This window comes from Podarcis bocagei (genome assembly GCF_964188305.1).
Source record: "Podarcis bocagei genome assembly, chromosome: 14".
Lineage (NCBI taxonomy): Eukaryota > Metazoa > Chordata > Lepidosauria > Squamata > Lacertidae > Podarcis > Podarcis bocagei.
The window spans coordinates 33,676,315-33,702,532 of record NC_138139.1 but is presented as its reverse complement, the minus strand read 5'-3'; the positions used below and the strand labels follow the sequence as shown (position 1 = coordinate 33,702,532).

The 26,218-nt window shown below is 45.2% G+C and overlaps 1 protein-coding gene across 1 annotated transcript in view; it reads left to right on the top strand.

The window, feature by feature from the left end:
• The window catches only part of TEKT4 (tektin 4), a 31,502-nt gene extending 6,449 nt beyond the window's left edge, over positions 1-25,053 (top strand). The window contains exons 3-6 of the mRNA XM_081170203.1: positions 17,866-18,009; positions 19,321-19,543; positions 21,202-21,356; positions 24,699-25,053. Of these exons, the coding sequence (XP_081026329.1) occupies positions 17,866-18,009; positions 19,321-19,543; positions 21,202-21,356; positions 24,699-24,915 (739 nt within the window). The 3' untranslated portion in view covers positions 24,916-25,053. The remainder of the gene's footprint in view (positions 1-17,865; positions 18,010-19,320; positions 19,544-21,201; positions 21,357-24,698) is intronic.
• Positions 25,054-26,218: the final 1,165 nt, after the last annotated feature.

Genomic DNA, 26,218 nt, shown 5'->3' with positions numbered 1-26,218 from the left:
ATTTGAGAGATTCTGTAACTCAGTTGTCAAGTGGTCTTTGTCAGCCAGACGTTTGGTTCTGGAGATGAGAGTCTTGGCTACGGAGTTTATTTGTGCAGGGTAGTGGTGTGATTGTGCATGTAAGTAGCGGTTGGTGTGTGTTTTTTTTTCCGGTAGATAGTGTGTCCTAGGGAGCCATCAGGTTTTTTGTAGATTAGGACGTCAAGGAAGGGAAGTTGGTTGTTGGCTTCTATTTCCATAGTGAATTGTATTTTGGGGTGTAGGCTGTTGAGATGTGTGAGGAAGCTATCTAGTTTTTCCTTCCCGTGTGGCCAAATTACAAAGGTGTCGTCAACATATCTGAGCCAAAGTTTGGGTTTGTGTTCTGACTTGTCTAAAGCATTGGTTTCAAAGTGTTCCATGTACAGATTTGCGATGACCGGTGAGAGGGGTGATCCCATAGGTGCTCCTTCTATCTGTTTGTATCTTTGTCCATTGTGGATGAAGTACGTGTTGGTTAGGCAGTGGTTGGTCAGGTCCAGGATGTATTCGGGGGGGTTGTATTTGTTTTGAATGGCTGTCAAGGCTTCATTAATGGGCACTTGTGTGAAGAGAGATACAACATCGAAGCTCACAAGTAGGTCATCGGGATGTAGGTTTTGCTTCTTTATTGTTTCTATGAACTGGAAGGAGTTTGTAACGTGTGAAGCGATAGATTCTGCATAGGGCTGAAGTTGCTTAGCGAGAAATTTAGCGAGATTTTGTAGAGGTGAGCCTATGGAGCTGACTATTGGTCTGAGTGGTGTTCCTTCTTTGTGTATCTTGGGGAGACCGTAGAGTTTGGGGCATCTGGATGATTTTTCTCTGGGGATGATTCTTAGCTGGATTTCTTCACTGATAGGAGAGGCTTTTATTTTGGATTTGGTGGTTTTTTCCAGATAGGTGGTGGGATCTGTTTTTATAGGTTGGTAGGTAGGGTCTTGGAGTAGATTTGATAGTTTTGCTTGGTAGTCCGATGTGTTCATCACAACAGTGGCATTACCTTTGTCTGCTGGGAGAATGATTATGTTGTTGTCTTTCCTCAGGTTGGTGAGTGCTTTCTGTTCTTCTTTGTGTAAATTGCTTCTGGGTGGTTTGCTGGAGCAGAGGATGTTGGTGACTTCAAGTCTGATTTTATTGGCTTCATCTGGGTTGATTTTGGTTAGGCTAGCTTCGACTCCGCATATGATGTTTTCCGTGGGGATGCGTCTCGGGGCGACTGCAAAGTTGAAACCTTTGGAGAGTACTTTGGTTTCAGTTGAGGTGAGGATCCTGTCTGATATGTTATGTACTGTTTGTTTCATGGGTTGTTGTGGAGGGTGGCTGGGCTTCTGGCGTTTCTCTAGTTTGTGGAGTTTGTTGGTGTGTATGTCTGTCTTATGTGAGGACTCTGTTTCAGCTCTCCAAACGGCTAGTTGTTTGCATTTGTCCCAGAGTGCAGGGTGGATTTTGTTACAGAGTTTGAGGTGAAGAGTGAGCAGATCTTTGTTGGTTTGGTTTAGTAGGTATCTTTTCTTATGTAGTTCGTTTCTGATTAGGGATAGTTCAGTTCGTTTCAGGATCCTTTCGGTAGCTGGGGTTTTAGAGTGGAATTTAAGTTGGAAGCATGTGGGAATTAAGTTGTTGTCTCGGCAGTTGCGTAGGAACAAGAGATCACATAAGATGGTGGCTCTTCGGATTTCTAGTTTCTCGTAGGTTCTTGTCAGCTGGAAGGTTTCCTCCCCGTAGAGGTGAGATATTTGCTTTCGTAGATTTTCACGGGTACAGGAATGTAGGTTTTGGTGTCTTCGGGTGTCTTCCCGTGTAAGAGTTGGGGTGTCTAGGCGACGTTTCGACGAGGTCTCACTCGTCATCTTCAGGCTGGTGCTTTCGGCTTCTTGTTACTAGAACAGAGCAGGATCTCAGTGTTTGAGTTCCTATAAATACTGTTGAGGGGGTGTGGTGTATAGCCTCCAACGTTCTGGGCAGATAGGAAGTTCCTAGGTTAATGTGCCTTTTCTTCTTTTGTTCATTAATTACTTGAGGGATATCTTGAGTGATTACTTGAGTGATATTCTGAGTACCACTTAGGAGGGTCATTAGGTGTGGATTAGTTGCTAAAGCTTTCGTGTCTTGACCTCTTGACCTTGTGAAGAGTTTTTCTGAGAAGATGGCTGTACTGCACTTAGTTGTGCTCTGGCTTGGCTTCGTGTATAGGGGCGAGCTGTGGTTTTGTGCCCTGTGCCAGCCAGATCTGTGTAGGGATTGCAGGGGGGTGCAGCATCCGGAGGTGCCACTATGGTTTGGCTACTGGATGGTGTCTGTAATTTATCTGTGGAGAGGGTCTGGGTTTGGGTCTGGTGTGGTTGATTGGAGATGGCGTTCTGTGTGCCTCTGGTTCTGGTGTCGGTTTTTGTGGGGAGGGCTAATTTCCAGATGTCTGGCAGGCGGGACGTGTCGTCACGCTTGTTCATGTTGTGAGGGTGTTTCTCTATCTCGATGGCTTCCATGATTATTCTCTTGTGGTGATGTTCCATGTTAAAGAGCAATTTGGAATCTGCAAAATTAATTTCGTGTCCTGTTTCTTTCATGTGTTGGTAAAGAGAGGAAGTTTTTTCTTCTTTTTTGACGGCATTCTTGTGTTCTGCGATACGTGCATTTATTCGTCTGTTTGTTTGTCCAATGTACGTGGCTGGGCAGACTTTGCAGGGTATTTCATAGACCCCTTGGTTTTCTAACTGGATTTTATCTTTTGGGTTTCTGAGGATATTGGCTATTTTTTGGTTGGTGCAAAAGGCTGTTTTGATATTGTGTTTATGGAGGATTTTGCTAATTTTATCTGTAGTGCCCTTGATATAAGGAAGGAGGGCCATGCCATTGTTTTCTTCTGTGTCTTGGTTTTTGGGGGGTGTTTCTTTTTGGATTAGCTTCGTAACCCTGTTTTGCTGGTATCCGTTGGCGATTAACACATTTGAGAGATTCTGTAACTCAGTTGTCAAGTGGTCTTTGTCAGCCAGACGTTTGGTTCTGGAGATGAGAGTCTTGGCTACGGAGTTTATTTGTGCAGGGTGGTGGTGTGATTGTGCATGTAAGTAGCGGTTGGTGTGTGTTTTTTTTTCCGGTAGATAGTGTGTCCTAGGGAGCCATCAGGTTTTTTGTAGATTAGGACGTCAAGGAAGGGAAGTTGGTTGTTGGCTTCTATTTCCATAGTGAATTGTATTTTGGGGTGTAGGCTGTTGAGATGTGTGAGGAAGCTATCTAGTTTTTCCTTCCCGTGTGGCCAAATTACAAAGGTGTCGTCAACATATCTGAGCCAAAGTTTGGGTTTGTGTTCTGACTTGTCTAAAGCATTGGTTTCAAAGTGTTCCATGTACAGATTTGCGATGACCGGTGAGAGGGGTGATCCCATAGGTGCTCCTTCTATCTGTTTGTATCTTTGTCCATTGTGGATGAAGTACGTGTTGGTTAGGCAGTGGTTGGTCAGGTCCAGGATGTATTCGGGGGGGTTGTATTTGTTTTGAATGGCTGTCAAGGCTTCATTAATGGGCACTTGTGTGAAGAGAGATACAACATCGAAGCTCACAAGTAGGTCATCGGGATGTAGGTTTTGCTTCTTTATTGTTTCTATGAACTGGAAGGAGTTTGTAACGTGTGAAGCGATAGATTCTGCATAGGGCTGAAGTTGCTTAGCGAGAAATTTAGCGAGATTTTGTAGAGGTGAGCCTATGGAGCTGACTATTGGTCTGAGTGGTGTTCCTTCTTTGTGTATCTTGGGGAGACCGTAGAGTTTGGGGCATCTGGATGATTTTTCTCTGGGGATGATTCTTAGCTGGATTTCTTCACTGATAGGAGAGGCTTTTATTTTGGATTTGGTGGTTTTTTCCAGATAGGTGGTGGGATCTGTTTTTATAGGTTGGTAGGTAGGGTCTTGGAGTAGATTTGATAGTTTTGCTTGGTAGTCCGATGTGTTCATCACAACAGTGGCATTACCTTTGTCTGCTGGGAGAATGATTATGTTGTTGTCTTTCCTCAGGTTGGTGAGTGCTTTCTGTTCTTCTTTGTGTAAATTGCTTCTGGGTGGTTTGCTGGAGCAGAGGATGTTGGTGACTTCAAGTCTGATTTTATTGGCTTCATCTGGGTTGATTTTGGTTAGGCTAGCTTCGACTCCGCATATGATGTTTTCCGTGGGGATGCGTCTCGGGGCGACTGCAAAGTTGAAACCTTTGGAGAGTACTTTGGTTTCAGTTGAGGTGAGGATCCTGTCTGATATGTTATGTACTGTTTGTTTCATGGGTTGTTGTGGAGGGTGGCTGGGCTTCTGGCGTTTCTCTAGTTTGTGGAGTTTGTTGGTGTGTATGTCTGTCTTATGTGAGGACTCTGTTTCAGCTCTCCAAACGGCTAGTTGTTTGCATTTGTCCCAGAGTGCAGGGTGGATTTTGTTACAGAGTTTGAGGTGAAGAGTGAGCAGATCTTTGTTGGTTTGGTTTAGTAGGTATCTTTTCTTATGTAGTTCGTTTCTGATTAGGGATAGTTCAGTTCGTTTCAGGATCCTTTCGGTAGCTGGGGTTTTAGAGTGGAATTTAAGTTGGAAGCATGTGGGAATTAAGTTGTTGTCTCGGCAGTTGCGTAGGAACAAGAGATCACATAAGATGGTGGCTCTTCGGATTTCTAGTTTCTCGTAGGTTCTTGTCAGCTGGAAGGTTTCCTCCCCGTAGAGGTGAGATATTTGCTTTCGTAGATTTTCACGGGTACAGGAATGTAGGTTTTGGTGTCTTCGGGTGTCTTCCCGTGTAAGAGTTGGGGTGTCTAGGCGACGTTTCGACGAGGTCTCACTCGTCATCTTCAGGCTGGTGCTTTCGGCTTCTTGTTACTAGAACAGAGCAGGATCTCAGTGTTTGAGTTCCTATAAATACTGTTGAGGGGGTGTGGTGTATAGCCTCCAACGTTCTGGGCAGATAGGAAGTTCCTAGGTTAATGTGCATTTTCTTCTTTTGTTCATTAATTACTTGAGGGATATCTTGAGTGATTACTTGAGTGATATTCTGAGTACCACTTAGGAGGGTCATTAGGTGTGGATTAGTTGCTAAAGCTTTCGTGTCTTGACCTCTTGACCTTGTGAAGAGTTTTTCTGAGAAGATGGCTGTACTGCACTTAGTTGTGCTCTGGCTTGGCTTCGTGTATAGGGGCGAGCTGTGGTTTTGTGCCCTGTGCCAGCCAGATCTGTGTAGGGATTGCAGGGGGGTGCAGCATCCGGAGGTGCCACTATGGTTTGGCTACTGGATGGTGTCTGTAATTTATCTGTGGAGAGGGTCTGGGTTTGGGTCTGGTGTGGTTGATTGGAGATGGCGTTCTGTGTGCCTCTGGTTCTGGTGTCGGTTTTTGTGGGGAGGGCTAATTTCCAGATGTCTGGCAGGCGGGACGTGTCGTCACGCTTGTTCATGTTGTGAGGGTGTTTCTCTATCTCGATGGCTTCCATGATTATTCTCTTGTGGTGATGTTCCATGTTAAAGAGCAATTTGGAATCTGCAAAATTAATTTCGTGTCCTGTTTCTTTCATGTGTTGGTAAAGAGAGGAAGTTTTTTCTTCTTTTTTGACGGCATTCTTGTGTTCTGCGATACGTGCATTTATTCGTCTGTTTGTTTGTCCAATGTACGTGGCTGGGCAGACTTTGCAGGGTATTTCATAGACCCCTTGGTTTTCTAACTGGATTTTATCTTTTGGGTTTCTGAGGATATTGGCTATTTTTTGGTTGGTGCAAAAGGCTGTTTTGATATTGTGTTTATGGAGGATTTTGCTAATTTTATCTGTAGTGCCCTTGATATAAGGAAGGAGGGCCATGCCATTGTTTTCTTCTGTGTCTTGGTTTTTGGGGGGTGTTTCTTTTTGGATTAGCTTCGTAACCCTGTTTTGCTGGTATCCGTTGGCGATTAACACATTTGAGAGATTCTGTAACTCAGTTGTCAAGTGGTCTTTGTCAGCCAGACGTTTGGTTCTGGAGATGAGAGTCTTGGCTACGGAGTTTATTTGTGCAGGGTGGTGGTGTGATTGTGCATGTAAGTAGCGGTTGGTGTGTGTTTTTTTTTCCGGTAGATAGTGTGTCCTAGGGAGCCATCAGGTTTTTTGTAGATTAGGACGTCAAGGAAGGGAAGTTGGTTGTTGGCTTCTATTTCCATAGTGAATTGTATTTTGGGGTGTAGGCTGTTGAGATGTGTGAGGAAGCTATCTAGTTTTTCCTTCCCGTGTGGCCAAATTACAAAGGTGTCGTCAACATATCTGAGCCAAAGTTTGGGTTTGTGTTCTGACTTGTCTAAAGCATTGGTTTCAAAGTGTTCCATGTACAGATTTGCGATGACCGGTGAGAGGGGTGATCCCATAGGTGCTCCTTCTATCTGTTTGTATCTTTGTCCATTGTGGATGAAGTACGTGTTGGTTAGGCAGTGGTTGGTCAGGTCCAGGATGTATTCGGGGGGGTTGTATTTGTTTTGAATGGCTGTCAAGGCTTCATTAATGGGCACTTGTGTGAAGAGAGATACAACATCGAAGCTCACAAGTAGGTCATCGGGATGTAGGTTTTGCTTCTTTATTGTTTCTATGAACTGGAAGGAGTTTGTAACGTGTGAAGCGATAGATTCTGCATAGGGCTGAAGTTGCTTAGCGAGAAATTTAGCGAGATTTTGTAGAGGTGAGCCTATGGAGCTGACTATTGGTCTGAGTGGTGTTCCTTCTTTGTGTATCTTGGGGAGACCGTAGAGTTTGGGGCATCTGGATGATTTTTCTCTGGGGATGATTCTTAGCTGGATTTCTTCACTGATAGGAGAGGCTTTTATTTTGGATTTGGTGGTTTTTTCCAGATAGGTGGTGGGATCTGTTTTTATAGGTTGGTAGGTAGGGTCTTGGAGTAGATTTGATAGTTTTGCTTGGTAGTCCGATGTGTTCATCACAACAGTGGCATTACCTTTGTCTGCTGGGAGAATGATTATGTTGTTGTCTTTCCTCAGGTTGGTGAGTGCTTTCTGTTCTTCTTTGTGTAAATTGCTTCTGGGTGGTTTGCTGGAGCAGAGGATGTTGGTGACTTCAAGTCTGATTTTATTGGCTTCATCTGGGTTGATTTTGGTTAGGCTAGCTTCGACTCCGCATATGATGTTTTCCGTGGGGATGCGTCTCGGGGCGACTGCAAAGTTGAAACCTTTGGAGAGTACTTTGGTTTCAGTTGAGGTGAGGATCCTGTCTGATATGTTATGTACTGTTTGTTTCATGGGTTGTTGTGGAGGGTGGCTGGGCTTCTGGCGTTTCTCTAGTTTGTGGAGTTTGTTGGTGTGTATGTCTGTCTTATGTGAGGACTCTGTTTCAGCTCTCCAAACGGCTAGTTGTTTGCATTTGTCCCAGAGTGCAGGGTGGATTTTGTTACAGAGTTTGAGGTGAAGAGTGAGCAGATCTTTGTTGGTTTGGTTTAGTAGGTATCTTTTCTTATGTAGTTCGTTTCTGATTAGGGATAGTTCAGTTCGTTTCAGGATCCTTTCGGTAGCTGGGGTTTTAGAGTGGAATTTAAGTTGGAAGCATGTGGGAATTAAGTTGTTGTCTCGGCAGTTGCGTAGGAACAAGAGATCACATAAGATGGTGGCTCTTCGGATTTCTAGTTTCTCGTAGGTTCTTGTCAGCTGGAAGGTTTCCTCCCCGTAGAGGTGAGATATTTGCTTTCGTAGATTTTCACGGGTACAGGAATGTAGGTTTTGGTGTCTTCGGGTGTCTTCCCGTGTAAGAGTTGGGGTGTCTAGGCGACGTTTCGACGAGGTCTCACTCGTCATCTTCAGGCTGGTGCTTTCGGCTTCTTGTTACTAGAACAGAGCAGGATCTCAGTGTTTGAGTTCCTATAAATACTGTTGAGGGGGTGTGGTGTATAGCCTCCAACGTTCTGGGCAGATAGGAAGTTCCTAGGTTAATGTGCATTTTCTTCTTTTGTTCATTAATTACTTGAGGGATATCTTGAGTGATTACTAGTAATCACTCAAGATATCCCTCAAGTAATTAATGAACAAAAGAAGAAAAGGCACATTAACCTAGGAACTTCCTATCTGCCCAGAACGTTGGAGGCTATACACCACACCCCCTCAACAGTATTTATAGGAACTCAAACACTGAGATCCTGCTCTGTTCTAGTAACAAGAAGCCGAAAGCACCAGCCTGAAGATGACGAGTGAGACCTCGTCGAAACGTCGCCTAGACACCCCAACTCTTACACGGGAAGACACCCGAAGACACCAAAACCTACATTCCTGTACCCGTGAAAATCTACGAAAGCAAATATCTCACCTCTACGGGGAGGAAACCTTCCAGCTGACAAGAACCTACGAGAAACTAGAAATCCGAAGAGCCACCATCTTATGTGATCTCTTGTTCCTACGCAACTGCCGAGACAACAACTTAATTCCCACATGCTTCCAACTTAAATTCCACTCTAAAACCCCAGCTACCGAAAGGATCCTGAAACGAACTGAACTATCCCTAATCAGAAACGAACTACATAAGAAAAGATACCTACTAAACCAAACCAACAAAGATCTGCTCACTCTTCACCTCAAACTCTGTAACAAAATCCACCCTGCACTCTGGGACAAATGCAAACAACTAGCCGTTTGGAGAGCTGAAACAGAGTCCTCACATAAGACAGACATACACACCAACAAACTCCACAAACTAGAGAAACGCCAGAAGCCCAGCCACCCTCCACAACAACCCATGAAACAAACAGTACATAACATATCAGACAGGATCCTCACCTCAACTGAAACCAAAGTACTCTCCAAAGGTTTCAACTTTGCAGTCGCCCCGAGACGCATCCCCACGGAAAACATCATATGCGGAGTCGAAGCTAGCCTAACCAAAATCAACCCAGATGAAGCCAATAAAATCAGACTTGAAGTCACCAACATCCTCTGCTCCAGCAAACCACCCAGAAGCAATTTACACAAAGAAGAACAGAAAGCACTCACCAACCTGAGGAAAGACAACAACATAATCATTCTCCCAGCAGACAAAGGTAATGCCACTGTTGTGATGAACACATCGGACTACCAAGCAAAACTATCAAATCTACTCCAAGACCCTACCTACCAACCTATAAAAACAGATCCCACCACCTATCTGGAAAAAACCACCAAATCCAAAATAAAAGCCTCTCCTATCAGTGAAGAAATCCAGCTAAGAATCATCCCCAGAGAAAAATCATCCAGATGCCCCAAACTCTACGGTCTCCCCAAGATACACAAAGAAGGAACACCACTCAGACCAATAGTCAGCTCCATAGGCTCACCTCTACAAAATCTCGCTAAATTTCTCGCTAAGCAACTTCAGCCCTATGCAGAATCTATCGCTTCACACGTTACAAACTCCTTCCAGTTCATAGAAACAATAAAGAAGCAAAACCTACATCCCGATGACCTACTTGTGAGCTTCGATGTTGTATCTCTCTTCACACAAGTGCCCATTAATGAAGCCTTGACAGCCATTCAAAACAAATACAACCCCCCCGAATACATCCTGGACCTGACCAACCACTGCCTAACCAACACGTACTTCATCCACAATGGACAAAGATACAAACAGATAGAAGGAGCACCTATGGGATCACCCCTCTCACCGGTCATCGCAAATCTGTACATGGAACACTTTGAAACCAATGCTTTAGACAAGTCAGAACACAAACCCAAACTTTGGCTCAGATATGTTGACGACACCTTTGTAATTTGGCCACACGGGAAGGAAAAACTAGATAGCTTCCTCACACATCTCAACAGCCTACACCCCAAAATACAATTCACTATGGAAATAGAAGCCAACAACCAACTTCCCTTCCTTGACGTCCTAATCTACAAAAAACCTGATGGCTCCCTAGGACACACTATCTACCGGAAAAAAAACACACACCAACCGCTACTTACATGCACAATCACACCACCACCCTGCACAAATAAACTCCGTAGCCAAGACTCTCATCTCCAGAACCAAACGTCTGGCTGACAAAGACCACTTGACAACTGAGTTACAGAATCTCTCAAATGTGTTAATCGCCAACGGATACCAGCAAAACAGGGTTACGAAGCTAATCCAAAAAGAAACACCCCCCAAAAACCAAGACACAGAAGAAAACAATGGCATGGCCCTCCTTCCTTATATCAAGGGCACTACAGATAAAATTAGCAAAATCCTCCATAAACACAATATCAAAACAGCCTTTTGCACCAACCAAAAAATAGCCAATATCCTCAGAAACCCAAAAGATAAAATCCAGTTAGAAAACCAAGGGGTCTATGAAATACCCTGCAAAGTCTGCCCAGCCACGTACATTGGACAAACAAACAGACGAATAAATGCACGTATCGCAGAACACAAGAATGCCGTCAAAAAAGAAGAAAAAACTTCCTCTCTTTACCAACACATGAAAGAAACAGGACACGAAATTAATTTTGCAGATTCCAAATTGCTCTTTAACATGGAACATCACCACAAGAGAATAATCATGGAAGCCATCGAGATAGAGAAACACCCTCACAACATGAACAAGCGTGACGACACGTCCCGCCTGCCAGACATCTGGAAATTAGCCCTCCCCACAAAAACCGACACCAGAACCAGAGGCACACAGAACGCCATCTCCAATCAACCACACCAGACCCAAACCCAGACCCTCTCCACAGATAAATTACAGACACCATCCAGTAGCCAAACCATAGTGGCACCTCCGGATGCTGCACCCCCCTGCAATCCCTACACAGATCTGGCTGGCACAGGGCACAAAACCACAGCTCGCCCCTATACACGAAGCCAAGCCAGAGCACAACTAAGTGCAGTACAGCCATCTTCTCAGAAAAACTCTTCACAAGGTCAAGAGGTCAAGACACGAAAGCTTTAGCAACTAATCCACACCTAATGACCCTCCTAAGTGGTACTCAGAATATCACTCAAGTAATCACTCAAGATATCCCTCAAGTAATTAATGAACAAAAGAAGAAAAGGCACATTAACCTAGGAACTTCCTATCTGCCCAGAACGTTGGAGGCTATACACCACACCCCCTCAACAGTATTTATAGGAACTCAAACACTGAGATCCTGCTCTGTTCTAGTAACAAGAAGCCGAAAGCACCAGCCTGAAGATGACGAGTGAGACCTCGTCGAAACGTCGCCTAGACACCCCAACTCTTACACGGGAAGACACCCGAAGACACCAAAACCTACATTCCTGTACCCGTGAAAATCTACGAAAGCAAATATCTCACCTCTACGGGGAGGAAACCTTCCAGCTGACAAGAACCTACGAGAAACTAGAAATCCGAAGAGCCACCATCTTATGTGATCTCTTGTTCCTACGCAACTGCCGAGACAACAACTTAATTCCCACATGCTTCCAACTTAAATTCCACTCTAAAACCCCAGCTACCGAAAGGATCCTGAAACGAACTGAACTATCCCTAATCAGAAACGAACTACATAAGAAAAGATACCTACTAAACCAAACCAACAAAGATCTGCTCACTCTTCACCTCAAACTCTGTAACAAAATCCACCCTGCACTCTGGGACAAATGCAAACAACTAGCCGTTTGGAGAGCTGAAACAGAGTCCTCACATAAGACAGACATACACACCAACAAACTCCACAAACTAGAGAAACGCCAGAAGCCCAGCCACCCTCCACAACAACCCATGAAACAAACAGTACATAACATATCAGACAGGATCCTCACCTCAACTGAAACCAAAGTACTCTCCAAAGGTTTCAACTTTGCAGTCGCCCCGAGACGCATCCCCACGGAAAACATCATATGCGGAGTCGAAGCTAGCCTAACCAAAATCAACCCAGATGAAGCCAATAAAATCAGACTTGAAGTCACCAACATCCTCTGCTCCAGCAAACCACCCAGAAGCAATTTACACAAAGAAGAACAGAAAGCACTCACCAACCTGAGGAAAGACAACAACATAATCATTCTCCCAGCAGACAAAGGTAATGCCACTGTTGTGATGAACACATCGGACTACCAAGCAAAACTATCAAATCTACTCCAAGACCCTACCTACCAACCTATAAAAACAGATCCCACCACCTATCTGGAAAAAACCACCAAATCCAAAATAAAAGCCTCTCCTATCAGTGAAGAAATCCAGCTAAGAATCATCCCCAGAGAAAAATCATCCAGATGCCCCAAACTCTACGGTCTCCCCAAGATACACAAAGAAGGAACACCACTCAGACCAATAGTCAGCTCCATAGGCTCACCTCTACAAAATCTCGCTAAATTTCTCGCTAAGCAACTTCAGCCCTATGCAGAATCTATCGCTTCACACGTTACAAACTCCTTCCAGTTCATAGAAACAATAAAGAAGCAAAACCTACATCCCGATGACCTACTTGTGAGCTTCGATGTTGTATCTCTCTTCACACAAGTGCCCATTAATGAAGCCTTGACAGCCATTCAAAACAAATACAACCCCCCCGAATACATCCTGGACCTGACCAACCACTGCCTAACCAACACGTACTTCATCCACAATGGACAAAGATACAAACAGATAGAAGGAGCACCTATGGGATCACCCCTCTCACCGGTCATCGCAAATCTGTACATGGAACACTTTGAAACCAATGCTTTAGACAAGTCAGAACACAAACCCAAACTTTGGCTCAGATATGTTGACGACACCTTTGTAATTTGGCCACACGGGAAGGAAAAACTAGATAGCTTCCTCACACATCTCAACAGCCTACACCCCAAAATACAATTCACTATGGAAATAGAAGCCAACAACCAACTTCCCTTCCTTGACGTCCTAATCTACAAAAAACCTGATGGCTCCCTAGGACACACTATCTACCGGAAAAAAAAACACACACCAACCGCTACTTACATGCACAATCACACCACCACCCTGCACAAATAAACTCCGTAGCCAAGACTCTCATCTCCAGAACCAAACGTCTGGCTGACAAAGACCACTTGACAACTGAGTTACAGAATCTCTCAAATGTGTTAATCGCCAACGGATACCAGCAAAACAGGGTTACGAAGCTAATCCAAAAAGAAACACCCCCCAAAAACCAAGACACAGAAGAAAACAATGGCATGGCCCTCCTTCCTTATATCAAGGGCACTACAGATAAAATTAGCAAAATCCTCCATAAACACAATATCAAAACAGCCTTTTGCACCAACCAAAAAATAGCCAATATCCTCAGAAACCCAAAAGATAAAATCCAGTTAGAAAACCAAGGGGTCTATGAAATACCCTGCAAAGTCTGCCCAGCCACGTACATTGGACAAACAAACAGACGAATAAATGCACGTATCGCAGAACACAAGAATGCCGTCAAAAAAGAAGAAAAAACTTCCTCTCTTTACCAACACATGAAAGAAACAGGACACGAAATTAATTTTGCAGATTCCAAATTGCTCTTTAACATGGAACATCACCACAAGAGAATAATCATGGAAGCCATCGAGATAGAGAAACACCCTCACAACATGAACAAGCGTGACGACACGTCCCGCCTGCCAGACATCTGGAAATTAGCCCTCCCCACAAAAACCGACACCAGAACCAGAGGCACACAGAACGCCATCTCCAATCAACCACACCAGACCCAAACCCAGACCCTCTCCACAGATAAATTACAGACACCATCCAGTAGCCAAACCATAGTGGCACCTCCGGATGCTGCACCCCCCTGCAATCCCTACACAGATCTGGCTGGCACAGGGCACAAAACCACAGCTCGCCCCTATACACGAAGCCAAGCCAGAGCACAACTAAGTGCAGTACAGCCATCTTCTCAGAAAAACTCTTCACAAGGTCAAGAGGTCAAGACACGAAAGCTTTAGCAACTAATCCACACCTAATGACCCTCCTAAGTGGTACTCAGAATATCACTCAAGTAATCACTCAAGATATCCCTCAAGTAATTAATGAACAAAAGAAGAAAAGGCACATTAACCTAGGAACTTCCTATCTGCCCAGAACGTTGGAGGCTATACACCACACCCCCTCAACAGTATTTATAGGAACTCAAACACTGAGATCCTGCTCTGTTCTAGTAACAAGAAGCCGAAAGCACCAGCCTGAAGATGACGAGTGAGACCTCGTCGAAACGTCGCCTAGACACCCCAACTCTTACACGGGAAGACACCCGAAGACACCAAAACCTACATTCCTGTACCCGTGAAAATCTACGAAAGCAAATATCTCACCTCTACGGGGAGGAAACCTTCCAGCTGACAAGAACCTACGAGAAACTAGAAATCCGAAGAGCCACCATCTTATGTGATCTCTTGTTCCTACGCAACTGCCGAGACAACAACTTAATTCCCACATGCTTCCAACTTAAATTCCACTCTAAAACCCCAGCTACCGAAAGGATCCTGAAACGAACTGAACTATCCCTAATCAGAAACGAACTACATAAGAAAAGATACCTACTAAACCAAACCAACAAAGATCTGCTCACTCTTCACCTCAAACTCTGTAACAAAATCCACCCTGCACTCTGGGACAAATGCAAACAACTAGCCGTTTGGAGAGCTGAAACAGAGTCCTCACATAAGACAGACATACACACCAACAAACTCCACAAACTAGAGAAACGCCAGAAGCCCAGCCACCCTCCACAACAACCCATGAAACAAACAGTACATAACATATCAGACAGGATCCTCACCTCAACTGAAACCAAAGTACTCTCCAAAGGTTTCAACTTTGCAGTCGCCCCGAGACGCATCCCCACGGAAAACATCATATGCGGAGTCGAAGCTAGCCTAACCAAAATCAACCCAGATGAAGCCAATAAAATCAGACTTGAAGTCACCAACATCCTCTGCTCCAGCAAACCACCCAGAAGCAATTTACACAAAGAAGAACAGAAAGCACTCACCAACCTGAGGAAAGACAACAACATAATCATTCTCCCAGCAGACAAAGGTAATGCCACTGTTGTGATGAACACATCGGACTACCAAGCAAAACTATCAAATCTACTCCAAGACCCTACCTACCAACCTATAAAAACAGATCCCACCACCTATCTGGAAAAAACCACCAAATCCAAAATAAAAGCCTCTCCTATCAGTGAAGAAATCCAGCTAAGAATCATCCCCAGAGAAAAATCATCCAGATGCCCCAAACTCTACGGTCTCCCCAAGATACACAAAGAAGGAACACCACTCAGACCAATAGTCAGCTCCATAGGCTCACCTCTACAAAATCTCGCTAAATTTCTCGCTAAGCAACTTCAGCCCTATGCAGAATCTATCGCTTCACACGTTACAAACTCCTTCCAGTTCATAGAAACAATAAAGAAGCAAAACCTACATCCCGATGACCTACTTGTGAGCTTCGATGTTGTATCTCTCTTCACACAAGTGCCCATTAATGAAGCCTTGACAGCCATTCAAAACAAATACAACCCCCCCGAATACATCCTGGACCTGACCAACCACTGCCTAACCAACACGTACTTCATCCACAATGGACAAAGATACAAACAGATAGAAGGAGCACCTATGGGATCACCCCTCTCACCGGTCATCGCAAATCTGTACATGGAACACTTTGAAACCAATGCTTTAGACAAGTCAGAACACAAACCCAAACTTTGGCTCAGATATGTTGACGACACCTTTGTAATTTGGCCACACGGGAAGGAAAAACTAGATAGCTTCCTCACACATCTCAACAGCCTACACCCCAAAATACAATTCACTATGGAAATAGAAGCCAACAACCAACTTCCCTTCCTTGACGTCCTAATCTACAAAAAACCTGATGGCTCCCTAGGACACACTATCTACCGGAAAAAAACACACACCAACCGCTACTTACATGCACAATCACACCACCACCCTGCACAAATAAACTCCGTAGCCAAGACTCTCATCTCCAGAACCAAACGTCTGGCTGACAAAGACCACTTGACAACTGAGTTACAGAATCTCTCAAATGTGTTAATCGCCAACGGATACCAGCAAAACAGGGTTACGAAGCTAATCCAAAAAGAAACACCCCCCAAAAACCAAGACACAGAAGAAAACAATGGCATGGCCCTCCTTCCTTATATCAAGGGCACTACAGATAAAATTAGCAAAATCCTCCATAAACACAATATCAAAACAGCCTTTTGCACCAACCAAAAAATAGCCAATATCCTCAGAAACCCAAAAGATAAAATCCAGTTAGAAAACCAAGGGGTCTATGAAATACCCTGCAAAGTCTGCCCAGCCACGTACATTGGACAAACAAACAGACGAATAAATGCACGTATCGCAGAACACAAGAATGCCGTCAAAAAAGAAGAAAAAACTTCCTCTCTTTACCAACACATGAAAGAAACAGGACACGAAATTAATTTTGCAGATTCCAAATTGCTCTTTAACATGGAACATCACCACAAGAGAATAATCATGGAAGCCATCGAGATAGAGAAACACCCTCACAACATGAACAAGCGTGACGACACGTCCCGCCTGCCAGACATCTGGAAATTAGCCCTCCCCACAAAAACCGACACCAGAACCAGAGGCACACAGAACGCCATCTCCAATCAACCACACCAGACCCAAACCCAGACCCTCTCCACAGATAAATTACAGACACCATCCAGTAGCCAAACCATAGTGGCACCTCCGGATGCTGCACCCCCCTGCAATCCCTACACAGATCTGGCTGGCACAGGGCACAAAACCACAGCTCGCCCCTATACACGAAGCCAAGCCAGAGCACAACTAAGTGCAGTACAGCCATCTTCTCAGAAAAACTCTTCACAAGGTCAAGAGGTCAAGACACGAAAGCTTTAGCAACTAATCCACACCTAATGACCCTCCTAAGTGGTACTCAGAATATCACTCAAGTAATCACTCAAGATATCCCTCAAGTAATTAATGAACAAAAGAAGAAAAGGCACATTAACCTAGGAACTTCCTATCTGCCCAGAACGTTGGAGGCTATACACCACACCCCCTCAACAGTATTTATAGGAACTCAAACACTGAGATCCTGCTCTGTTCTAGTAACAAGAAGCCGAAAGCACCAGCCTGAAGATGACGAGTGAGACCTCGTCGAAACGTCGCCTAGACACCCCAACTCTTACACGGGAAGACACCCGAAGACACCAAAACCTATATATATATATATATATATATATATATATATATATATATATATAGACTCCTTGCGCTCTGCTCCACCTTTCTTCCTACCTAGGTTGGTTCTGCCCCTCAGAGCCAATGCATTATGTGGGTCTGGGCCTTGCTGGCAGCAGCTTCTGCTCCTCCTTGCCCGCTCTCCAGCAACCACTACAAGCTGCCCAAGGGAGGAGGGTGGCAGCAGCAGCCATGGAGAGACAACGAGATGCTCCCTCGCATCTGCCACTGCCACTTTGGACAAGGGCCGGTTCATTCGCCTCCCTGAGCTTGGAGGCGCTGGCAGGGGATCAAAGCTATCGGATTGGCTTTCGTAATTCTGGGTCTGTTATTGGAGGGTATGGGAATACAATTCTGGAAGCTCAGCCATGCTGGCTGGTGCTGATGGGAGTTGTAACCCTAAACACGGCAGCACTGTCTGGGGCTGATGGGATTTGTAGTCCGAAACATCTGGAGGGATGCTAGGCTGGGCAAGGCTGCTGTTAGGCATTCAGTACCTATTTAGATGGGCTGCTCTCTGAAACACAAATCTCTGAGGAACTGAGCTTCACAAGGTTTTCTTGGGCTGACTAAAATTGGGTGTGTAGGTTGCATTTTGCCCACAAAACAAAGGTGAATGGTGTGGAAGGGTGTGCTTTCAAGGCCCCCCTCCGTTCTGAGGTTTGCGGTGTTTGATTCTGCAGATTAAATCGAGATCACAAGGAGATCTGTGAAATGGACTGGTCTGACAAAGTTGAAACTTACAACATTGACGAGAAATGTGGGAGGTACAATAACCAGAGCACGAACATCCAGTTCCATCCAAGCACATCAAGGTTTGAGGACAGGTGAGAACCTCTGGATCACCTACACCTGGGAAGGAAGGCGGCACAGAGTAAGGAATCCATTGTATCCACCCTTAGGTGTCTCCATTTGTATAGTTGAGAGGTACTTGCAGTGCCCGCTGGAGCCCACTGGTAGGAGGGAAGGCCAGGAGACCAACAGCAGGTGGCGCCAAAGCTGATGACAGGCAGAGCCAACTAATTCTTGTTTTGTAACTATCCCCTCTGCTGAGTTGTGCAAAGGCAGAATTGAAGCTATAGAGGAAGCTGATAGGGAGGGCTGCCCCACTGAACTGGTTGCAAGTAAGAAAGGTGGGGGCGGGGCAGGCTAAAGGCAGGCTGAGGTTGCTGGGCCCACTCATCCCAATGGACTAACCTCTACAGGATGAAGGCTGCTCAGTGACCTTCACAGCTTGAGTAGAGATTCGAACAATTTACCCAACACATCGCCCCCATCCCTGGTGAGGTGAGCAGAACCATACACAGTCTCTTAAATGTAAATGCCCCATAGATGCAGTCCAGATAGATGCAGTCCCAAAGATGGGACGCAGGTGGTGCTGTGGTCTAAACCACTGAGCCTCTTGGGCTTGCTGATTAGAAGGTTGGCGGTTCAAATCCCCGTGAGCTCCCATTGCTCCGTCCCAGCTCCTGCCAACCTAGCAGTTCGAAAGCATGTCAGTGCAAGTAGATAAATAGGTACCGCTGTGGCGGGAAGGTAAATGGCATTTCCGTGTGCTCTGGCTTCCATCACGGTGTTCCATTGCTCCAGAAGCGGTTTGGTCCTGCTGACCACATGACCCAGAAAGCTGTCTGTGGACAAACACCAGCTCCCTCGGCCTGAAAGTGAGATGAGTGCCACAACCCCATGGTCACCTTTGACTGGACTTAACTGTCCAGGGATCCTTTAACTTTTTTTATCTTTTACTTGCAGTCCAGGAGTGGGGCCCAAATGCCACCCTCTGAACTTCTCTGTCTGGCCTTTGGAAATCTCCTCAGGCCTCCTTGATTTTTGCCAGGCTGGAATGTGTCCTTGAACCTTGAGGATACCTGAGGAGAGACAGCAGTGTGTACATCTGTGTAGAAGCTAGCCTACTATACATAAGCAATGTTTGCATCATTTCGTCTGCCCACGTTTGCTTTGGGCCCTGCCCACCACTGCCATGTGGCATTCCCGCTCCCCACAAGAAGAGAACATGGCCCTCAGTCTGACAAAACATCCCCTAGCCCCGTTTGGAGATGGCGGACGTTGTGACGCTCACCGTTTTGTTTTCCATCTCCTCCTGCCCTCGCCGCTCCTCCCCGGGGCCCATGCCACAGTGCTTCCACGCCCGAGACGTGGGCCAAGCACAGCCACGACAACATCTACCGGGCCGAGCGAGAGAAGCTGGCGTCCATCAATCTCCGTGCCCTGATCGACAACATCCTCCGCGACACAGCTGAGGACCTCCGCATGCAGTGCAACCGGGTGAACGACGCCTTCGCCCAGCAGTTGGAGGTGCTGGAGGATGCCAAGCACAAACTGGAGCACCACCTGAAGAAAGTACGTGGCCCCCTTGCTATGGCCCAGAGCGGGAGAAGCTTCCTGGATTGGTCCACTCCAAATATCAGCACTGGGTTTGGGGGGGTGTTGCTTGAGCAAGGCAGCTTCCCTCAGTGAATCTACTTCTTCAGGGGGAGACATACCCTACAAGTGTCCCGGGGAAAAACGAGGACATCCCGTTTCCCCCTGTGAGAGCACAGCCATTTTGGCCGCCATGATCTCACACGATTTAGCGCCCCCCGATCTCGTGTCAAGAACACGAGTTTTTGAGTCCTAGAAAAAGTGTGTCCTTTTGGGCTCTGTGATCTCTCATGGGAGAACAGACAGGAAGACGCATGTTCCGGTTTCGGGACTCAACTTGTTGGAGGGTATGACATTGACAGTGGCAACTTGACAGATACCTGACTAGGCTGGCCCTTGACACTAGTCCAGGCATGCCATAAAGCAGGGCTAGGAAACCTAAGGCCTCAGTGTGGCCTGTAGAACTGTCCCTAGGCCACAGGCCCTCACTGGGCCTGCTTCACATCCTCCCTGAGTGTTTTTGCTTGGCTGGAATGTGTGTCGTTGAACTCCCATAATGCCCCTTGCTTGCTTTGATGGAGGATGGAGTGTGTGTGTGTGTGTGTGGAAACTAGCCTACTGTACAAAGGTAAAATTGATATTTATTGCTCCACCCCTCCTTTGTCACACTCTCCGGCCACGAGCATATTGTTCTACGGTAGAGTTGACTTGCCCCCCTGCTCTCCATCCAGCATTCACCTCAAGAGAGATTCAAATGAGGAGAAACACAGGAGATTGGAGGGAAGAAAATAAGTGTTTGGGCAAGTTGAGCAAAATTTCTCCTGGGAGGGGGGGTCCCCAGTGGGCATCATAGGAAGCGGTAGTGGGGATGTTGGCAACCTGTGGTTTAGTGTTAGGTGAGAACCAGGCCACTGACAAAGCTACAGCCAGTGCACTTTACACCTGCAAATTAGTTTCCATTTGAAGGGTTGTAGTATCCTCCTTGTTTTCAGAACAGCCTCTCTAATTGAAGCGTTGACTCTGTCTCCAGCATTGACTTGTCACCAACACCACCCTTTGCATAACAGGATACTCCAAGCTGATTTACCGTACTTCTCTGTGTTTAAGACAAGGGGGTTTGTCTTATACACGGATAGTGCAGAGGGGGGGTTGGGCGATTGGTGTCCGTCACGAGCAGGAGATTGTCAGCGGTGTTTGGGCGGGTGATTGGTGGCCTGCTGGTGATTGGCTGCTGTGGCGGCAATTTTTTGGGCGATTTACGGCTGCTGGCGATGAGCGGGCATACCAATAGCGGCTTCAGCGTGCGATTGGCAGCGGCAGTCAGACGGGTGAGCGATTGTCTGCAACCCCCCCCAAAAAAAGCTCAAGAACTCTTGTCAATTTCCCCCCCCCCCAATTTTCTTAATTTGGAGTCCCAAAAAAATAGGGGTCGTCTTATACACGGGGGCATGTTATACACGGAAAAATATGGTACTTTGTGTATAAAAGACTTGGAATCTAAATATGCCCCAAAGTGTCCTCCTCCCCTTTCTACATATGTGCTGGAAGCCGCCAGGGGTGGCTGGGGAAACGCAGCCAGATGGGTGGTGTATAAAACAATAAAACTGTTATTATTTATTTTAATTATTTTAAAACAGACTCTTAAGGAAATTGGCGATCAAGAGCACAACATTGAAGCTCTCAAGCAAGCTATTAAAGACAAGGAAACTCCACTCAAGGTAGCTCAGACGAGGCTCTATGACCGTTCATTCAGGCCCAATGTGGATCTCTGCAGAGATGCTGCCCAGTTTAGGTAAGTGTTGTTCCAGCCTGGGGGTGGGGGGTGGGGGGTTTGAGGGTTTTTTTTTTTTTAATCTGTGCTAGTTTTTCTGTGAAATAACCTAATTTTCACTAACCTAATGTGCACGTTGGAATAGAATTACCCAGCAGATCTTGCACTTCTCTGAAGGTGGTAACATGATTCTCAGCAACTGAAATATTCCTTTTTGCAAGAAAAATGCGTATATGGGATATGAATTTTAAGTCCCATTTTCAGAGAAAATATGCATTTAAACACGAATTCTGGAAAAATGCCTTTAAATATACATCAAAGGGGGTGTGTGAAGCCCATTTAAAACACTTCTTTTGGAGAGAAAATACACTAACACATATTTTGACTATTTTTCATAAAATATGCTGATAGGTTTAAAATAATTCATAGGTTATTGTGGATATAGGGCAGAATGGGATTATGGGTAAAAATAATAAAGAGGCCAGAAACAGATTCATTCGATTTCATTTCAAGCACTTTTGCTTTGCTGGCCAGCCATGATGGATAGCAGCTCTGAAGGGGGAGGACTGGGCTGGAGTTGCGGAGTGGGGTGACCCCAATTTTTTTGAGTTTTAAAAATTTATTACAAAAACACCAAAAGCACCGCCTTTCAGAAATCCTCCCCGGATATCAATTCCACCTTTGAAATCCCTGTAATGTATGGCCGCTCTACCTTAATTCAAACCATGGCCTCCTTTGGGTGTCGTTTGATGGAACAAAATGCACCAGCAGATCTGATCGGGGAACTCTAAAGTGATGTGCAGTTTGGCTCTCAAACTGCCCAAGAAGATCAGGTCCAAGGATGGGCCACTCACTATCCAGCTTGATTCAGATGTTACAATGAATGATGTAGCGGCAAATTAAGAATACGGGATCCCTTCATGATCATCGCAGCCACTCATCCTCACAGCCCCTTCTAAGAATTCACACTAATATTAAAAATATACAATGGTAAGAACTTGGAAGGCATTGCAATGTTCTATTCAGATCTCCATGTGTTGCCCTTCAGCTACATCTACTAGTTTCTGTGCCTATATGTGGGCAAATGATTCGGAGTGCTCCAATACATCCTTTTGGAATGACTTAATTTTCCTTGAAGTTCCATTGTACGTAACAGAACCTGCACACCAGTCCCTTGAAACTGGAGCCAGTGTTCCTAAACACTTAGCTTTGGAGCCTACAGAATAACAACTCTTTGGTGTTCTTCCTGCGCATCTTCTCCAGAAGGACCCTAGGAGCCAATCCTCAGAGGCTGACTCACCTCCTTTACTCTGATTGGCTCTTGTCACCACAAAGGGGAGAAAGTCATCTTCTTGGGGATGAGAAAGCTCCCCTTTCATGCTGCTTGAGTGGTTCTAGGATACTGGAGACGGGGACCTTGTTGGGACCCTGCTGAAGAAATAGTAACTGGTCTTTGATACACACACACACTACACCTGGTTATATAAGCAGCATAGATGCTACCAGGAAACTGATCTGCATGGGCCTATCTCTGTGTTTTGTGCTTTGCGGTAGTTTTGTGTAAGTGAGACAGAATTCTAACAGTTCCTCTTAAGTTCTGGTTGGCAGACTCACTTGCAGAAAGGTACTTGAGGGACGAGGAGACAGACTGTACACTGTACTTAGGGTACAGGATTGTACAGAACAGATTGATTCCAAGTTGCAACATATTACTAATACATCCTTTAAAAACCTACACACATACACTATCTTTTCACCCCAGTGCTTCTAATTGCGGCCTGTCATTACAGCAGAAAGGTTATCTACAACTCTTGAGTGCAGAGGTAACAAAGTGGGCATTTATCACCTTGCAAACATGTTTGACGGTGGGGAAGGGAGACTGTCAACACTGTACGTCTCCCGTCACCAACATGTTTGTACAAAACAAACACACGAGAGGGGAAAAAAGGGAGAAGAAAAGGCTGAAATTGCTTGATGCCTTTTCACCTGCCGGTCTTCTAAATTAGAAACGGGCTCCAAGGAGAGATAGGCCTCCGCCTTAGAAGATGTTCGCTAGACATGTAAAAATGGCTTGCAATTCTCATTCCCCGTATTACAAAATTGATTTTGTATGAGCCATAAACGATATAGCCTGGTTTTAGTCCAGAGGCAAATGCAAATGAAGGCAAGGAGAACTGCTGACCAGTCTAGATCTGAAGCGCCTGCTTTGGATGAAGAGGATTCCTCTTTCATGTGAGATTGGATTACTCCAATGCACTTTTATGTGGGGTGTCCCTTGCGCTTGATCCAGAAACTATTGCTAGCCTAGAATGCTGCGGCACAATTGCTGACAGGAGTGAGACCCCGTTAGCATAGAGACAGACATTTGCTATCTGTCCAAGTTGTTGTTATTGCTATATAAAGCCCTTAACAACTTGGGGCCACTTTACCTTTGAGAGTGCGACAAATTGGAAGAGTGACAAAGTTCCGTCGAGATCAGAATGGATTCAAAAATTGGCCGAATATGCGGAACTAGATAGCTTGTCAGAGAAAATAAAAAACATACCAAAACAGGTATTTACTTCAAGATGGGAAGTCTTTAAAACTTATTTGAAAAATAACAATTGTAGTTTAAGGTCAGTTGCAGCCTTCGAATAATTTCAGCAGTAGTCTTAAGTATGATGTAAAAGATAAGACAGATCAAAGATGATCAAACTTTAATAGAACTTGTGGCAGTGTATAAACAATGAGAATTTGAGGTGGGGAGTAAATGGGAAGTCTGGTCGACAGAAAAAGACGGTTATTATTTCAATATTAGGAGAATATTTGTTGATGTATCAAGTTTTCTTTCCTCCCCCCCCCCTTTCTCTTTGTGGTGATGGATAATTGTTTTGTTTTTTTGTTTGATGTGTAAAAGTGAATATATATATATATATATATATATATATATATATATATATATGAAGTATTATTAACAGATCTGGAAAAAAGAAAAGAAAAAGAGAGATTGCGTTATCCACATATATGCCCACTTAGCTGCTTCAATCTGTGAAACTGACACTGTTACAAGCACCACATAATACTCATTCTGCAATTGTAGGAAATAGATTTTTTATTTTTTTAGTGTGACAGCGTCTTCACTTTGGAACTCCCTGCCTGTGGACAGATGCCTTCACTGTAATTTTTTTGTTTTACTCTTTCTGAAAACTGCGTCGAGGTTTTATGACAGTCAAGCAGCATATAATTTTGTGAAATAAATGTTGGATGGTGTGGTTTTCTAGGCAGGCTGGACCACCCGCTCCCCCAGCCCAACCTTTTTTTTTCTTTAAAAGAAAATTAAACGCTGCACCTCTGACATCCGTTGCTCTGTTTCCCACTATCCAGGCTGGTCAGCGAAATCGAAGAACTGACAGCATCCATCGAGGCTCTCAAGAAGAAGCTTCTGGAGTCTGAGCAGGCACTGCGCAACCTCGAAGACTCTCGGATGAATCTCGAGAAGGAGATTGCCGTGAAGGCCAACAGCATCTTTATTGACAGGCAGAAATGCATGGCCCATCGATCGCGATACCCTACCATCCTTAGACTAGCAGGCTATCAGTAGCCATTGCTGCCTCCGGTAGAGGAGAGTGACCCACTTGCTTCGACGGACGAGAAATTCAGTTGCATAGGAATGTGAACTTCTCTTCCCTCCCCCAGTTTTTGGTTTGTGTTGAAATAAAATGAAGACATTTTGCCAGGAGTTGTTGTCTGCTGTCTCCTGGAGACTGGAGCCTTTTATCTGGGAGACTAGGTGGTTTATAAACACCAACGTGGGGAGGGGTGGTGGTGTCCTCAAAACACGGTGTTGTGGCAAAGAGAGCAAGCTGCTACGTCCTTAAGAGAAGGGTAGAGTATCTGTTTGCATGCAGGAGGTCCCAGTTTTGGTCTCTGGCACTTCCACGCAGGAGAAGCTGCCTGCCTGAGACCCCGAGGAGCTGCTGTCAATCAGTGTGGACAATGCTGAGCTAGATGGACCAAGAAGTCTGACTTGTCATAAGGGAGCTTCCTATTACCGGTATGTTCTGGTGTTCCCATCTCACCTTGGTCACAAACTGACCCAGTGGCCATAAAATCAGTGAGTGCTGGTCCTCCTTTCTGTGGAGGAAGCACAAAGGAACCTGAAGCAGTTGGAGCAGCGAAGACCTGAGTGAATTGAATGCCTTTGAGAGGGCACTGGCTGAGCTGTTTTGGGAGCAATTGACTCATTATCTGTTCCGGGCCTGGAGAAAGGGAGAGCTCAGGAAGAGGGCCGGGCGATACCTGTGGTTTTCAACACTGCGATATATCACCAGCTAAACATCACAATATACCGATGTAATGTCTGAAATAAGGATGGGGCATTGGCTGGTTTCATGGTTTTCACCACATTGTGATTTTTGCACCACACACACCACGATTCGCAATATATTGCCAGGTCAAAAATTATGAAACCAGTATCATGAGATGGACTTGAAACTGGGTTTGGGATAATATATCGCCCAGCCCTAACACACATCATGATTCATGATATATTGCCAGGTCAAAACCTGATACCGGTATCACAATATGGACTTCAAACAGGTTTTGGACCATCAGAGGCGTAGGAAATATTGGAGGGGGATTTTCAACTGGTGGCAGAGGACAGACTGTGACTCCAGGAGACATAGGTGTAAAACCAAACTAAAACGAAGACTTTATTACAAAACAATAAACAGAAACTGGTGGATGTTATTCCTGCAGGCAGAGTACAAAATGCAGCTTTTTCCTTTTGTAGCCACGGCCAGCTGCAACCAATTAACCCAGAAACTTCTTAAAGGTACACACACATGTTTCTGTGCAGAATGTCTCCCAACAGGAAGGGGTGTGGTGGGTGCGGTCCGCCCCGG